At 44.5% G+C, this 15,101-nt stretch overlaps 3 protein-coding genes across 3 annotated transcripts; 1 reads left to right on the forward strand and 2 right to left on the reverse strand.

Annotated features, from left to right (window-relative positions):
• Positions 1-1,615: 1,615 nt before the first annotated feature.
• Positions 1,616-6,826, reverse strand: si:ch1073-13h15.3 (inactive all-trans-retinol 13,14-reductase). Its single transcript, XM_061810557.1, has 11 exons — positions 6,663-6,826; positions 5,956-6,138; positions 5,357-5,598; positions 5,082-5,277; positions 4,778-4,975; positions 4,585-4,704; positions 4,358-4,496; positions 3,780-3,889; positions 3,143-3,309; positions 2,907-3,066; positions 1,616-2,064 (listed from the first exon to the last, which is right to left on the reverse strand). The coding sequence occupies exons 1-11, from the start codon at positions 6,817-6,819 to the stop codon at positions 1,895-1,897; spliced, it is 1,842 nt and encodes a 613-aa protein (XP_061666541.1). The 5' UTR covers positions 6,820-6,826; the 3' UTR covers positions 1,616-1,894.
• A 3,386-nt stretch (positions 6,827-10,212) lies between these two features.
• gngt2b (guanine nucleotide binding protein (G protein), gamma transducing activity polypeptide 2b) lies at positions 10,213-10,773 on the reverse strand. The gene is made up of 3 exons (XM_061810886.1): positions 10,688-10,773; positions 10,495-10,583; positions 10,213-10,398 (listed from the first exon to the last, which is right to left on the reverse strand). The coding sequence occupies exons 2-3, from the start codon at positions 10,576-10,578 to the stop codon at positions 10,270-10,272; spliced, it is 213 nt and encodes a 70-aa protein (XP_061666870.1). The 5' UTR covers positions 10,579-10,583; positions 10,688-10,773; the 3' UTR covers positions 10,213-10,269.
• Positions 10,774-12,521: 1,748 nt separating this feature from the next.
• On the forward strand, positions 12,522-14,937 carry tmem101 (transmembrane protein 101). The gene is made up of 4 exons (XM_061810650.1): positions 12,522-12,682; positions 13,468-13,648; positions 13,731-13,877; positions 14,390-14,937. The coding sequence occupies exons 1-4, from the start codon at positions 12,552-12,554 to the stop codon at positions 14,696-14,698; spliced, it is 768 nt and encodes a 255-aa protein (XP_061666634.1). The 5' UTR covers positions 12,522-12,551; the 3' UTR covers positions 14,699-14,937.
• Positions 14,938-15,101: the final 164 nt, after the last annotated feature.

The following is a 15,101-nucleotide window of genomic DNA, read 5'->3' on the forward strand; positions in this document are numbered from 1 at the left end:
TTTTTATTTAAAAAAAAATGGGGATCTTCCAAGAACAAAAATGTTCATCTACGACATAATTTTAACATTATAAGAAAGTAATAGTTTTTATGTATATTATATGCACATTTGGGATATAGATAGATAGATAGATAGATAGATAGATAGATAGATAGATAGATAGATAGATAGATAGATAGATAGATAGATAGATAGATAGATAGATAGATAGATAGATAGATAGATAGATAGATAGATAGATAGATAGATAGATAGATAGATAGATAGATAGATAGATAGATAGATAGATAGATAGATGTCCATCCATTTTCTGAGCCACTTATATATACTCATTACGTATTTTCTTTCAAAAATAATTTATTACCGATATTTTAAAAATCTACTTCAAAAAGTCCGTTTTTGAAGAAAAAAATTGGGAAAATGGCTTCAGAAACAAGTCAGTTTTGCAATAACAAAGTCCCTCTTCCAAATCCTAACCATAAGAGTGTGCTCCCCCCACATCCCACCCCTCATGTGACAATATTGTGGAACATGCTAAATGTTGTTTCTGCGCCATTTACGTTGATATCATTCTTAAAATCCTTCAAATAAATGACAGTCGCTGGTTCTGCTCCACTCCACAGATGGAAAAAAAAAAAAAAAACGTTTTTCAGTGGGAACGTCGCAGTGCAAGTTTATTTTGGGAGTGGCCATCTTGATCCCGCCACCGTAATTGCACGTTTTGTCTGCTTCTCGGCTTCCACACGGCCGACGGCCCTCCGAGTGACTCCTGGCCCATTTCGACCTCCGCAAACCTTCGGCATCCCGTCGGCTGGCCGGACAGAAGGCGCATTCATCCCCCCGGACCGCTCGCTGCTGACGTTTGCCCGGCGGGCCGTTTAGTGAGGAAATGTTCACTTAGCGGAGGAAGTCTGAGGTTTCCCTGAAAATGTTTGATTTCAGAGCAAACAGTGGCAAGTTCACGCGACGATTCAGGTGGGAACCGTGGGAGGGCCGCCCGGGTTAGCGCAGTGGGCATCGGCCACCGTTGCTCACACCCAACATTTGCACTCATTACAAAACACAAGTATCAAAAATCTAGGACCTTGAAGTACTTTTTCAAGGGGAAAAAAGGTTGGTATGTATTTCAAAAAAATGGTTATACATTGTCCCCAAAAATCGTTGTATTCTTGAAATTAAAAAAAAAAGCAAAAATTATACAAAAAATGCTGTTCCAATGTGGGAGTGAAAAAGTCACGAGCTTGGAAGAATTCAAATCCCTTTTATTCACAAAAATAATGCATTTTTTTTTAGAAATAAGTCAGATTTTTTTTCATTTAATTTTTTTATAAATCTAATTTTTTTTAACATTTCTTTTATTTTTTCCCAAAAATGTAAAACACTCAGCTTTGAGGTGAAGGAAGGAATTTTGTTTTGTTTAAAAGAAAAAAAAATTGGAACCTGATGTAAAATAAAGTTATACTTGTAGATTTGAGATACATTCCAAGAAAAAGTTTTATTAAAAGTATTTTTTTCCATGAAAATGCCTTTTTAAAAAAATTCAAGAAGATGAAGAAAAACATTCATAAGCATTACATAACATTTTTCAAGACAAAAGTCGTAATATTTAGAGATTTGCAAAGTTTTTTTAATAGTGGCAATAAATAAGATTATGATGATTTATTTTGTTATAGTAAGACTATTTCTATTCTCATACTGTTTACAAATAAAAATAATATTCATTTGGTTTCGAACAGAATGAAAAACCGCGCTCACAATAAAACATTTAAAAACATTTCCTGTACATGAGGTGATGACCAAGTCGGCCATTTTCATCTCTGCTATCTTACATGGATTCATATCATAAATAAGGCAACGGTCTAAGCAAGCTTTGAAAGGTGTCGCCATCTTGGGCTCAGCTCAGCTTCTTCCGAGGGGGCGGGGCCAGCGCCTCGGCCTTGCGCCTCTTCAGCTTCTTCTTGATTAAGAGCAGGTCGACGTAGACGATGCGGCCCAGCACGGCCGAGGCGCACAGGATGCCGCCGTGCAGCGCTCCCGCGATCCCGCAGCTGAACACGTCTTGGCCTGGAAGACCAAAGCGGTTCTCCGTCGGACTCGGTGGTTTCTCAAACTGCGGTCAACCGGGTGTGACTCGGGGTTTTCGTAAAATGGCTCAATACATGATTAAGTGCACTCGTCAGTTATTGCTCTTTGGTATCTGAATTATGCTTGCACATACCTCAGGTCAAAAATTACCGAGGTGGATAAATCACAGTTTTTGCAACTCAGAAAAGGTAACAACATCATCGGAAATATTCACAGTGATTTCATTCCACTGGCGACGTCGACTGGGCTTTTGGAAACCTTTCAGTTGGCAGCCATGTTGTTAGTGGAAGCATTTAGTGACAATGGATAAATACTGAAATTACTGTAATTCTGTTGATTTTGAAATATTGCTGCAAAGATTTTTTTTTTGAGAGAAGTCCTATTTCCCCCACCCCCAATTTTTTTTTTCTTTTTAAAACAAAAGTCAAAAACATGAGGGTATTAAAACAATGAAGTCATACTTTGGAAAAATACAGAGCATTAGAACAATTGAAAATATAGTCTCATTTTCAAGATAAAAATTATTTTATTTATTATTTTAGATTTTGGGGGGTTTCAATAAAATGGGGCTAATAATACGAAACAAAATAATATTTTGGGGCTTCGCTTCATGTGTACAAAAATAGTAACAATACTGTAATTCCACTGCATTTATGTAGGTCCAAATGGCCGTTATGTTTAATTGGTACTACGTAGGATTATGATGGCGTTCTAAAACGATGGAAGGGTTTCTCCCTTGTAAGGGGTCCCTCGCCCCCAAAGGATTGCCAACCCCTGGTCTAACGTCAGCACTTCGGTGTCTAAAATTGGACGGTCCTTACCAGAGAGGTAGAGGTTCTTGACGGGTGTGTGGCAGCGGTTCCTCGCCACCGCCTCCGCTCGGAAGCGCTCCAGGTTGTGCTCGGCCGAGTACATGGCGCCGCGCTGGGCGCCCAGGTAGTGCGTGTTGGTCAGCGGCGTCGCCACGTCCTGGAAGACGAGCTGCAGGCCAAACATTCATGGTTCAAAACAGAAGTCCACTGACACATCATGGACCTTTCCGGACCTAAGAACTCACCTTGTCTTTGATTTTGGGGAACAACTGGCAGGCCCAGTCAAAGAGCCTGCTGGCGAATCTCATTTTGTACTTGTGGTATTCGTCTCCACGTTTCCGGACGGTGGTGTCCTTCCACTCTTTGAACCACTCATATTTCACCATCGTCAGGATGGTCATGCAAGATTTTCCTGTGGACACCATTCGTAGACGTCACTGGAAGTCCTAGCAACAGCCATTCATCCATTTTTTCATAGACTCCTCATTAAGGTGAGCTGGAGCTATCGCAACGGCCTTTGGGTTAATTCATCTTAGACTGGTCGCCGGCACTCATAGATAAACCACGCACCTTTGAACAATTTAGTGTGACGGGTGAGCTAGAGCCCATCAGATCTGACTTTGGGAGACAGGCAGGGTCCACAATCAAACGCAGGGTCCATATTGGCATATTCAGACCTGGACAATTTAGAGTCTTCAAACTTGTATATTTCTAGAATGTGAGAGGAAGCCCGAGGAGCCTGTCCAGAGCCACGCAACCACGGGGAGAACATTCAAATGCCACCCCAGGAAGGCCAGAACCAAGAACTGTGCGGCAGATGTGCGAACGGCTGTTTCACTATGCTCCCGTCCAAACAAGACGCTAACTTTTCGCATCGTATACCGGGGTGTCTTATCTTGGCCTCCGGGTCTTTGGACGACGGCATGGTGATGAACATCATGGGGATGTTGTCTGGTGCTTCCTCCTTGCTCAGAGCAAAAAACTCCTCCATCCTGCAATAAACACAAAGCAGACACATTGAAAATGGAGATTGTGAGGAATCACAAAAGTTCCCGGATGAGTCTGTGCACCATCTAGATGACCAGAGAAGAACTGCAGCTGGCTAAGAAAGTCAAACCATAACTGTTAACTTTTCCTTTCCCTTGATGTCTTTGTGGAAAACCTTTCCAAGAACAGGTCCACGAGGAACTTATACAACAATACCCCCTGCTGGCTGATAGTTTACATACAGGATCCCAACTAGGAATAAAGAATAGAAAAAGTTTGGCGAATCCTGACGTTGACTCAAATAAAGTGAAGAGGACTCAGCAAGAACCACAAAGGCTAAAGAGGACTGAAGAAGACAGGCTGAAAATTTGAAAAAGATCGAAGAATAATGAAAAACACAGAAGATGGTTTAGTCAAACTGAAGACCGGAGAGAACTGAGGAAGACCGATGGCTGGTCTGCGCTTTTACTTACGATTTGTCCATGTCGTTGTTTTTGAACAGCCAGAAATTTGTGGACTCCAGACCGAGTTCCTCCTCATTGCCGTCAAAACCGGAAAACACCAGAAAGGATCCTCTGCCGTGCTTCATCATGTTCAGCCTCTCCTGGATGTCTACACAGCGACCACATTGTTTAGTTCGGAATCTTCCACTTTTCGCAAACCACAAACAAAGACCCCTTAAAAATCACTTTTGCATTACCTGGTTTGACCTGAATCTCAGATGGTAGAAGTTTTTGGAAGGTGGTGAAGATGCCGCAGTTTGAAACCACCACCGGGGCGTGGATCTCCACCTCTTCTCCGCCTTTCCTCACCTTCACGCCTGCCACATAACGCAAGTGATGAAATCTTCACTTCATGAGTCTTTAGTACCTATCTAGGACTTGGGTCCTTACCGTGCGCTGCCCCCTTGTCGTCAACTAGGATCTGTGAGACGGGCGCTCGCACCAGGCAGTCCCCGCCATATTTCTGAATGGTGCGGACGATGTTGAAGGCGATTTCACTGCCGCCGCCTTTGGGGTAGTAGGCGCCTCGCTTGTAGTGGTGCACCAGGAGGGCATTGATCAAAACGCTGGAGTCCTTTGGGGGAACACCTAACATGTACAAAGACATTCAACATTTTTACTCAAGAAATATGGAATTACAAAGTTAGCAATGCAAAAACGCAGCAAAGTCCAAGTCAAGTATTCGGGAACACACCGTAGAACAGGTAGGAAAAGATGACGTGGAGATCTTTGTTAGAGGTGAGCGTGTTCACCAGGTCGGTCGCACACGTTCCGGAGAGACGGAAAACCGGCGAGACGAGGTCGGCGATGCCAGACTTCAACAGGAACATGGCTAGCCACTGCGGGATGAGCTTCAGCGTTGCTAGGTAGTGAGTTTTCTTGGCTGAGATCTGTCGGAGAACAAGGAGGGGCTAAAATGAAGCCCGTACCTTCCGGAGAGAACCATTGAGATACGCAAGCGTGAAGGACCTTCATGATCTTGAAGAAGGTCTCGATGGCCTCTGTGTCATCTGGAAACTGCTTCAAGAGGTGCGCCTTCATTTCAGTTTTCCCCGAAACGATGGTGTACTCCCGCTTGTCATCCCCCAGGCCGATCTGGATCGTGTCGAAGTGCGGGTTTAGCTTCTGGAACTCCAGCTGGCCTTCAGACAGCTGGTCAAAGATGATCCGCAGCAGGCTGTTCTCGTGCAGCTGACCAACGTAGTGAAGCCCTGAGAGGAATGGATAAAGTTTCCGCCAGGATTGGGAAACCAGGGGCTATTGAGGGTTGGAGAAAAGATCCTCTAATATAGATATTGTTATGGTGCCTGATATCGTGAGGAATTGGTGTTAGGGTTATGGTATGGGTTAGAGGTTAGGGTTAGCATTTGCATCCCAATGTCAAACTCCAAAATTTTCTTGATGTATCTTATTCCTTTAGACATTGTGGTTGAGGATTAGGTTTAGGGTTATGGTTAGGGGCTATTGATAGGATTAGGGGTTATCATTAGTGCTAGGTTTAGGGGGGTGGCTAACTGTTGTGGATTAGGGTTCGGAAAAGGGTTGGAGTGAGCATAGTATTCGCATACCAACGTCAAACTCGAAGCCTTTCTCAATGTAGCTGTGACAGCAGCCTCCGGCCTGGTCGTGCTGCTCCAGAACCAGAACTTTCTTGCCCGCCTTGGCGAGCGTGGCGCCCGCCGCCAGCCCGCCGATGCCGCTGCCGATCACGATGATATCCAAGTCGCGGGGCACCTTGTCCAGGCTGAAACCTGCACTTAGCGGTTACATAAGCGACTTAGGAGTGACGTTCACAAGCTCGGGAACAGTCCACACATTATAAACGTTATCATGTTGCACAATTGGCGGTGCATTACAGTTTGAAGGTTGATTTGATTTCCTCAAGCTTTTCGGTGCTGGGGCTGTTAGCAGATAGCAAAATCAGCAAGTCATAACCCAATTAAGATAAAAAAAAAAAGATGCCGTTGTACCGCTGCTCATTGAAACGCAGGCTCTTGATAGGAAAAACAGGTCATTTAGATAGAACTTTTTTTTATTAGCCTGGCTCTGCGACAACAGAAAATGTGCTAGAGCCGTTAATATAACGCTAGCTCGCATCCAGATTTCAAACATTTTAACTATATATTACGCTATGCAACCATATTAAAACTTAAATTAAGCTGACTAAATAAGAATAACTGATAGCGCATCATTTGTATTCCTTTATTTTCCGTCGTTCTGGTTAGGGTGATGTAAGGATTGGATGTGGTCGAGGGAAATTCGGCTAACGTCTTACCTTGCTTGATGACTTTGTCCCGCTTCCTTTGGTCAAACTCTCGCGGTCCAGGAGGCCTGACTGAGTCCAGGGAGAAGGGGCTGCGCTTGCCAAAGAGGTACCAGTAGGTGCCCGCCACCCACACCGCCAACCACACCAGCAATACGAGGAGCCACATGGCGGATTGCGACAGTTAAATGGGAATGTTTTCCCCTCTTTGGATGCCCCCTTTTATTCGGCACAAGCGAAGGGGGCGGAGAGGGGATCGACATGGAACAGCGTACAGGTCATACAGTAACTAGTCATAAAGATAACAACACATTCAGGTTGCTGTCAATTTTACACAATCGACAGCTGTGATGCATTTGACATATTTTTATACTCCATCATACGCTGAACGACGGTTTCTGTCAAATACATTTATAGAGGCATCGCAAGACATTTTGTTACCCTCTCGTTATTTTACAGGGGAAATCCACTGTTTTGCATTAACAATGTATCGTCTCGGGAAGACGGAGGAATACTTCCGGACACAGCCGTGAGCGGCACAGCTCCGGGGCTCGGGGGAGCCGTGAGCTCGCTCCTCGACGAGCGAGCTCACGGCTCTGTATGGAAGTATTCCTCCGTCTTCCCGATCAACCGAGTGGCCGAGCAGCGGATCCGCTTTCGCCTGTGCCGCTCACAGCTGTGTATGGAACTATTCCTCCGTCTTCCCGATCAACCGCTACTGCCATTTCTTCATCAGATGAGGATAAATCTGACAAATCAGTGCTGGGCATGATGGTGTATCCGAGCGTCTGGAACGGCACCTAACACGTCACATATGCTCACGTAGGTCAATGTGACTCGCGAAAATGGCAGCGCCCCTGAAAATTCGTAATTGTCGATAAAAATCCCAACAAAACACTATTAAATGAGAGAGGATTTAACATATTACATGACCTATTGGATACATTGTTCATGCAAACCACTGGATTTCCCCTTTAACCCAAGCGGGCGTCATGACATTAATTAGGAGCCCTCAATTATCCTTATCTGATAAGACAATTAAGATAACGAGCACCCCGTAGACTTTACACGCCCGTGTGTGAAATATGTCATCATGACACAAGCGCGACTCGGTCCGATTGCTTTCCAGAGTAACGAGCGTTATCAAAATGCTGCGAAAGAATTTTGACCCAATGACACATTTCGATTCGTGTAAAACCACTTGGTGTAATTGATAATAACCTTGCACGCAAACATGAATGCAAGGCATTTGACAGAAATATGCCGGGAGCATTAAAAGCAATTGTTGTTGCGCGTAGGACGTAAACAAGAAGGCAAATATATGTTGCAACCATTTACAACTTCAGAGAGTTAAGGGCGCCATTCAAAGGGTAAACAACAAGCGACGTGATTGTAAAAGCTGCTGATTAGAGCAACGCAGGGTCAAAGAACTCGTGCCAGTGACCGGAAACATCTGCAAGCCGTAGCTGGTGTTTTTGACTTGTCATAAAAATAGATTTATGGATTTATTTTGACTAAACAACACAGGTGTCATTCATTTTCAGGCATCACAACTTGGACATTAGTGGAGAAAAGTGTTCTGATCATTTTGCCTTCACACTTGCTGCTCATCTGAATGCGATGGGGCACAATCATTTCTGCCCCAACGTCCGTAATTAAAAAAAAAACAACACACCCAGGTCTCTGTTGCCGCATATGGAATAAAAATGAGAGCGACTTAAACGAAACAACAAGTACTGTAATTCCCGGCCGACACAGCGCACCTGCTTACAAGCCTCATCGAGTACATTTGTAAAGGAAATACCATTTGGTACATACGTACGCCGCAGCTGTGTAAAATTCGCAAGTGTCCACATAAAAACACGAGATATTTACAAAGAAAAACGGTATACATAGAGTTTAACGCTAGCGCCGCCGCGCTAATGCTAGCCCCGCCGCGCTAATGCCAGCCCCACGCTAACAGGGCCAGTTAAAAAACCATACAGGTAAAAATCACTGAGACACAGCAGTAATACGCTAGCGCAGCGCTAACAGGGCCTTACCGGTAAAAGTCACTTCCTCGGCACATATATTCCACCGGTCTCACTCTTACCTTTTCCGCTCGAGTGCCTCCTTGAGGCTGTTAGAAAAAAAATTCCCAAATTAGCTGCATCATCGCATAAGCCGCAGGGTTGAAAGCGTGTGAAAAAGTTGCGGTTTATAGGCCGGAAATTACGGTAATAAAGAACACAAAGAACATTCATTGTAAAACTTCACAAAATGAAGTACGAATTTTGCTCGTGAGCATTGACGCAAAATGACAAAAGTGTTGGGTTTCTTTCAAGTGTTGTCGTTGGCAAAATCCATGGGACAAAATGATTTCTGTCCACAAAAAAAAGACAAATGGAGCTCTCTGCAGTACTCGCTTAGTGACAGAAAACAAAAAAAACAAGACGTGATTTCAAGTCGTCGTGGCAACATTTAAAGTCGACGGGATGTGATGAGGAGTCATCTTGCTGAGATTAAGTGATGAGGTATAAAGTCGTCACGCTGAAATTCAAAGCCATCATGATGAGATTTAAAGTGAACAAGTGACGTAACTCCTTCGGAAATATTTGTCTAAGTGCACTTGAACCAAATCGCACAAACATTTATTATTTCATAAAATTTCACTTCTTGAAGTAAGAATTTTAGCTCGCGAGCCTTCATGTAATTCAAAATAGTTGTCAGTTGTTTATTTTTCCCGGTGACGTGACGCCTATTGCTAGGCGCACTTCATGGGGCACAATCACTTCTTTTATTCTATTTTTCTTTCTTTCCCAAAATAATGCATTTTGCACGGAAAACGGGAATTCGGAATTAAGGAAAAAAAACTGCATCTTTAAATGTGCACATGATGGAACGTGGCGTCACGGTGGATCAGCTGGTAAGGCGTTGGCCTCACATTTCTGAGATCCCGGGTTCAATCCCAGCCCCGCCTGTGTGGGGTTTGCATGTACTCCCCGTGCCTGCGTGGGTTTTCTTCGGGCGCTCCGGTTTCCTCCCACATGCCAAAAACATGCAACATTAATTGGACACTCTAAATTGCCCCTAGGTGTGGTTGTGGGTGCGGATGTTTGTCTTGATGTGGCCTGCGATTGGCTGGCAACCAGTTCAGGGTGTACCCCGCCTCCTGCCCGTTGACAGGCGGGAGGGCTCCGGCACTCCCGCGACCCTTGTGAGGATAAGCGGCTAAGAAAATGGATGGATGATGGAACGTACTCATAAGAAATGAATGAATGAATGAATCACACGCTGTTGATAGAGATGTGGGCCACAAGCTGCTTCCTGACCTGGAAAGACTCTAATTGGATGAAGCGGCGCTTCAGAGGGAAGCCGGAAGTGACGCCGTGGCAACGCGCCCCACTGACGCGCGGGAGTAAATCCTATTAAGAGTTCGACCCAAGCACTTAGCCTGCTTTGAACGTCATGAGCACGAAAGTGCCATCAAAGAAAAGGTACGAAATCAGAATTAATAATTGCCAGGACGCTTTGTTTAAGCTAGTTGCATTTAATTACAAATGGCCACACTTTACACATCTGATCTCGCTACCGTGCTGTGGAAATTGTGCCGCAGGACGTCCAAAGTTCCAGCCGTGCGCTATGTGACTACGCAGCCGCCCTTGTCGCCCTTGTAGGGGTTCTTGTCGTCGGGGACGCCCTTGATGAGCGGGTCATTGGGTAGCAGCGCCTCCACGTAGGAGATCGTCTCTGTGCAGTTTGCGCTCACCTGGAAAACAAACGACACGTCAGATTGGCAATATTTCAGGCGCGGCGTCAAGGGTGCAAATCACAAAAAAAAAAAAAAAAAAAAAAATGGGCCTACGGGTGTCCTCGCTGTGTTCACTTCTTTCTTCAGCTGCTCCAGCTCCATTTTCAGGATCTCCTTATCGGACATGTCCCGAGCCATCCTGACTGAAGAGACAGAGGGGGAAAAAAAACAAGCATCCTCAACCCAGACGTTCCGACTTCCTCATCACATCCCACACAAAAGGAAATTCCCAGTGGGAATATTTTACCTGTGGAATGGGGGGGATCTCCAGCAAGCGAAGAGAAAAGTGTCAAACTAAATGTTCATGTAGGGTCTCGGCGCAGACTGACTGAGTCGTCCCGTCCCACTGCTCTTCATCCCGGCTCATCTGATCACCTGATGTCTCCAATCCGCCGTGATTGGATTAAACAGTCAGGAGTCGCGACCCCTTCGAGAACGTACCCAAGAGGACGAAAATTTGTAGGGATCGTCGTACCCGTGAAAGTGTCCAGGGATGAGCTGGACAAAATCCAGTTCATTCATCTGCTTTATCTTGCAACTGCACGTTGGACCATTTCAAAACCCAAAGAAGTGCAGTCCTGGTCCTTCTCAACCAAACTTCAAGCAGGTGTCAGTCTGTTGAACCTTTTTTCAGAATCTGGGTTAGTCTCATTCGGCAGACATCTCAAAGGAAGTGACATCACTCCGGATTAGCCGCAATAGATGCCCGAGGCGTACACGTCATTCAAAAAATAAAAAACCTTAAATGGCTTAAATGGGTTGGCCGCGTCACCTGAAGAACTGATAAAAGGTAGACCACAGAAACTTGGACACAAAGTGACCCGGGCAAAGACTTAAATGGCGATATCATAAATACACTGGCAGCAATTTCCAAAATGTCGTAGTAGTTAGAAAAGTGAAGAAAAGGCCTTCACCCTGAAGTGCATTGATAATGGCTGATGATTATGATATGTACACATATCATCAAACAAAAATGTTCGCCAGGCAACCCTAGCTATAGAGCATTTTTGTCATAAAATCACCTGACTTTTGTTTACCTCGCCATATTGCCGGTCAAGCTAAGCTTTGCTCAATGCTAAGTCGGTCGGAGACGACGCGAAAATATGTCTTGTAGCACGACGCTCAGAGCCTTGTCCGATACCGTCAGACATTTAGAAGGTGAAAATAAACGACGGTACGTGGAAAAGTTAGATAAACTCGCCATAGAGAAACCCGTATTTAATGGCAAAGTCGATGTTTTCTCTTGGACAACTTGATATCCACATGTATCTGGTAAATAAGTTGTCGAGATTCACACAAAAGAGTTTGAAAGCATGCAAAAGTCTGGATGCGTACAAATACTTCGTCACTGGATGGGATAGAAACGTGATGTCCTTTATAATTCAACGAAATAAGTCTCACCTTGTGGTGGCAAAGGTAAGATGTAATTTGCAATACTATATTTTGTAATCCATAACTCGCATTGATCAGGTAATTAGCACAACAAATGTAACATGAAATGAAGTGATTGCTACACAGGCGTGTGTATTTTTTTTGGGCACCATCCATCCCGTTTAATTGCCAAAATCCATCGATCTTTTCTCGTCTTTTCAGCTGGTATTCGATAGAATGACCTTTTTGAATTTCTGTCTCGTCTGTTGTGACAACCAACAGCGCAACAAGTCTCGGGCATTGTGTGTATTCTGCTCAGGTTCAATGTCGCCCACGCTGTCGAGCAGCTCTTTTTGACCGGCAATATGGCGCCGTGAAAATGGTGACGTCAGGTGCACGAGCTCTATAACAAGGTTTCATCTTTAAAAAAATGTAACGAACGTTGTCATTTTTTAAAAAAATAAGTAAGACGGCTGTTTAAAAACACGCGTGGAAGTGATTGTCGCGTTTTCTTTATGTGGCAGCAAACAGAAATGTAAAGCTTGAACCTTTCCGGCACCCTTCAGTTGTGTCAGCCAATAGTAAATGGCCTTTTTCTCGCGCTAAATGTTCTTTTCAAAATAAGAGATTAGTGCGATTGTACTGTCATTGTTGACATTGTTGAACCAGACAGGAACTTTTACTTTGACATGCAGCAAATCGACGTGGCTTTGACGTCAGTCGTACACGAAACGGCCATCATGGCGGCGCCGAGTAGAAAGCAGCTGTTGAGGTTTCTCAGTCAGTTGGGCGCCTTTATTTTAACCCGCTTTGGATTTTGGAACTGCTTTTGTATGCTGATGCTGTTTGCTGAACGCGCCGACTCCAAAAGGTAAAAATGATTCATGCAACCCGGTGTGTAGGCCCTTAAAAATATATTTTTTTAAAAAGTTAGCTGTGACGCTAAGGCTAAACCTTTCAGCGGGCATTGTGATGGAATTGTCGAAATAGTTGAAATTGAATTATTGACCATTTTCTGGTGGAGTTCTTTTTGGGGTCTCCGAGGAGAAGCCCGTAGAAAAGTGGTTTTCGGGTGTGTTTTGATCTTTGGGAAACGACACACCCTGAAGGCTTTCGCCGTCATTATCGTACAACATGTGTTCGCCTTCCTCAGTCTACTCGGAAAAACTCAAGCAGCCACGGGGAGGACATGCAAACTCCACACAGATGGGGATGGGATTTGAATCCCGGTCCGAAGAACTGAACCACTTAAAAAAAAAAAGACCACCTAAGCGCTTTCTGGTAGAAAAGTAGTTCTTTAGCGCCATCTTCTGGCATCTTGATCCGAGGACACTATGTTGAAGGTCTGCATGACCCGTTCCAGTCTTCTGGCGTAATTACGAAGTTTTTTTTTCGTGTGTATAGCTCAATTACTCGAGGTTTTTTCGTGATTCATGCAGGCGGGGGCATTTAATTTCAGTTCATTTGACCTTTGAAGAGATTGATATAAAATGGCGGGGGGGCGCTGTTGAGCCAGTCTCAAGATTGTGACCCGAAGAAGAAGAAAAAGCAAAACTGTGCCCATTAATGTAGGACAGGATGTGACAATTTGTGTAAAGTAAATAACCAAACTCATCAATGGTGTGATTGATGATTGTTTTGTTTGCCCGCCCACAGGAAGCCCGACATCCACGTGCCGTACCTGTACGTAGACATGGGGGCGGCGGTCCTGTGCGCCAGCTTCATGTCGTTCGGGGTGAAGAGACGTTGGTTCGCCATGGCCGCCGCCGTCCAGCTGGCGGTCAGCACATACGTGTCGTACGTCGGCGAGCAGGTGCACTACGGTGACTGGCTCAAGGTGAGCGTCCCGACATGCGTGAATCAAGCGTGAAAAAACGGAGTTCACAAGATACCTGTCCCCCCCTCCCCCCTCCCCTTAGGTGCGAATGTATTCTCGAGCGCTCGCCATCGTCGGGGGCTTCCTGGTTCTGGCCAGCGGGGCGGGCGAGGTGTACCGGCAGAAACCACGTAGCAGGTCACTCCAGTCCACCGGACAAATCTTTCTGGGGGTCTACCTCATATGCGTGGTAAGACCAAGAACATGTATTTGGACACCAGTTCAGTGTTTCTGCAATCCTCCCTGGGTCACACGTCATTTAAAAATTTCAAACTTCATTTCTTCCATTCTGCTTATCCTCATAAGGGTCATAAATTATACTTCAATAAAAAGTGTATCAGTAAATTCATTCAAATTCTTGCTGTTGGGATGAATTTTTTTTAATTTCATAACTTATTTAGCATTATTTTGTAAATAAATTCTTTAGAATGAAGTTAATTCAATTTAGAATTATGAAAATATGAGGGAAAAAACATTTGTCTAGTATTTTATAAGCCAAGGAATCGCATTTAACTTGTGGGTCCCTCACTAGAAAAAACAAATTGAAAAATATTGCATCTGAAATTAGTAGATATGCAAAATTGCCTAATTGATATCACTACAGTCAGCAAAAAATGAAAATGTAAAACTAAACTTTTTCTGTGAAAGCCCTTCAAAGCAATCAAACAAGCGGTACCTGTGTGTGTGTGTGTGTGTTTGCAGGTGTACTCGCTGCAGCACAGCAAGGAGGACCGCCTGGCCTACCTGAACCACCTGCCGGGGGGCGAGGTGGCGCTCGTCCTGCTGGCGGCGATGTTGGGCGCTCTGGCCGTGGCCTTCCTGTCGGGCCGCTACGTGCGCACGGCGGCGCAGGTCCTCGCCACGGCCCTGCCGCTGGTGGTTCTGCTCATCGACGGCAACCTGGGCTACTGGCACCAAACGCGCAGGGTGGAGTTCTGGAACCAGATGAAGCTCATCGGACACAACGTGGGGATCTTCGGCGCCGCCCTCATCCTGGCGACGGACGCTTGAAGGCTCACACACGGGACTAAAATCAGTGAACATGGCGATCTTGAAACTTTTTGGTACCGTTAAATATCTTTGGAGCTGAAATTAGCCTGAATGAGAAACTCCAAATCTGTTTTGATGGGAAGAAAACAGAACTCTTATTTAACACTATTTGATGTTTTTTGCAAGCTTTTGATGTAAATATGTCCTTTTATACAGTTGCATTGTTATTTTTGTCATTAAAATGAGATCATGCAAATTCACTGTGTGGGGCTGTTGCAATTGAATCTCATTCCAAAATTAAACACATTGGCATGCAAACATCTATTTTGTCAATTGAAATGAAATCAAATGAACTTGGTTGTACAGACATTTTAACATTCCCAATATTTTTTTTTTTTTTTTAAATGAGGCAATGTTTTTTTGC

Source organism: Syngnathoides biaculeatus, chromosome 22 (assembly GCF_019802595.1).
Source record: "Syngnathoides biaculeatus isolate LvHL_M chromosome 22, ASM1980259v1, whole genome shotgun sequence".
Lineage (NCBI taxonomy): Eukaryota > Metazoa > Chordata > Actinopteri > Syngnathiformes > Syngnathidae > Syngnathoides > Syngnathoides biaculeatus.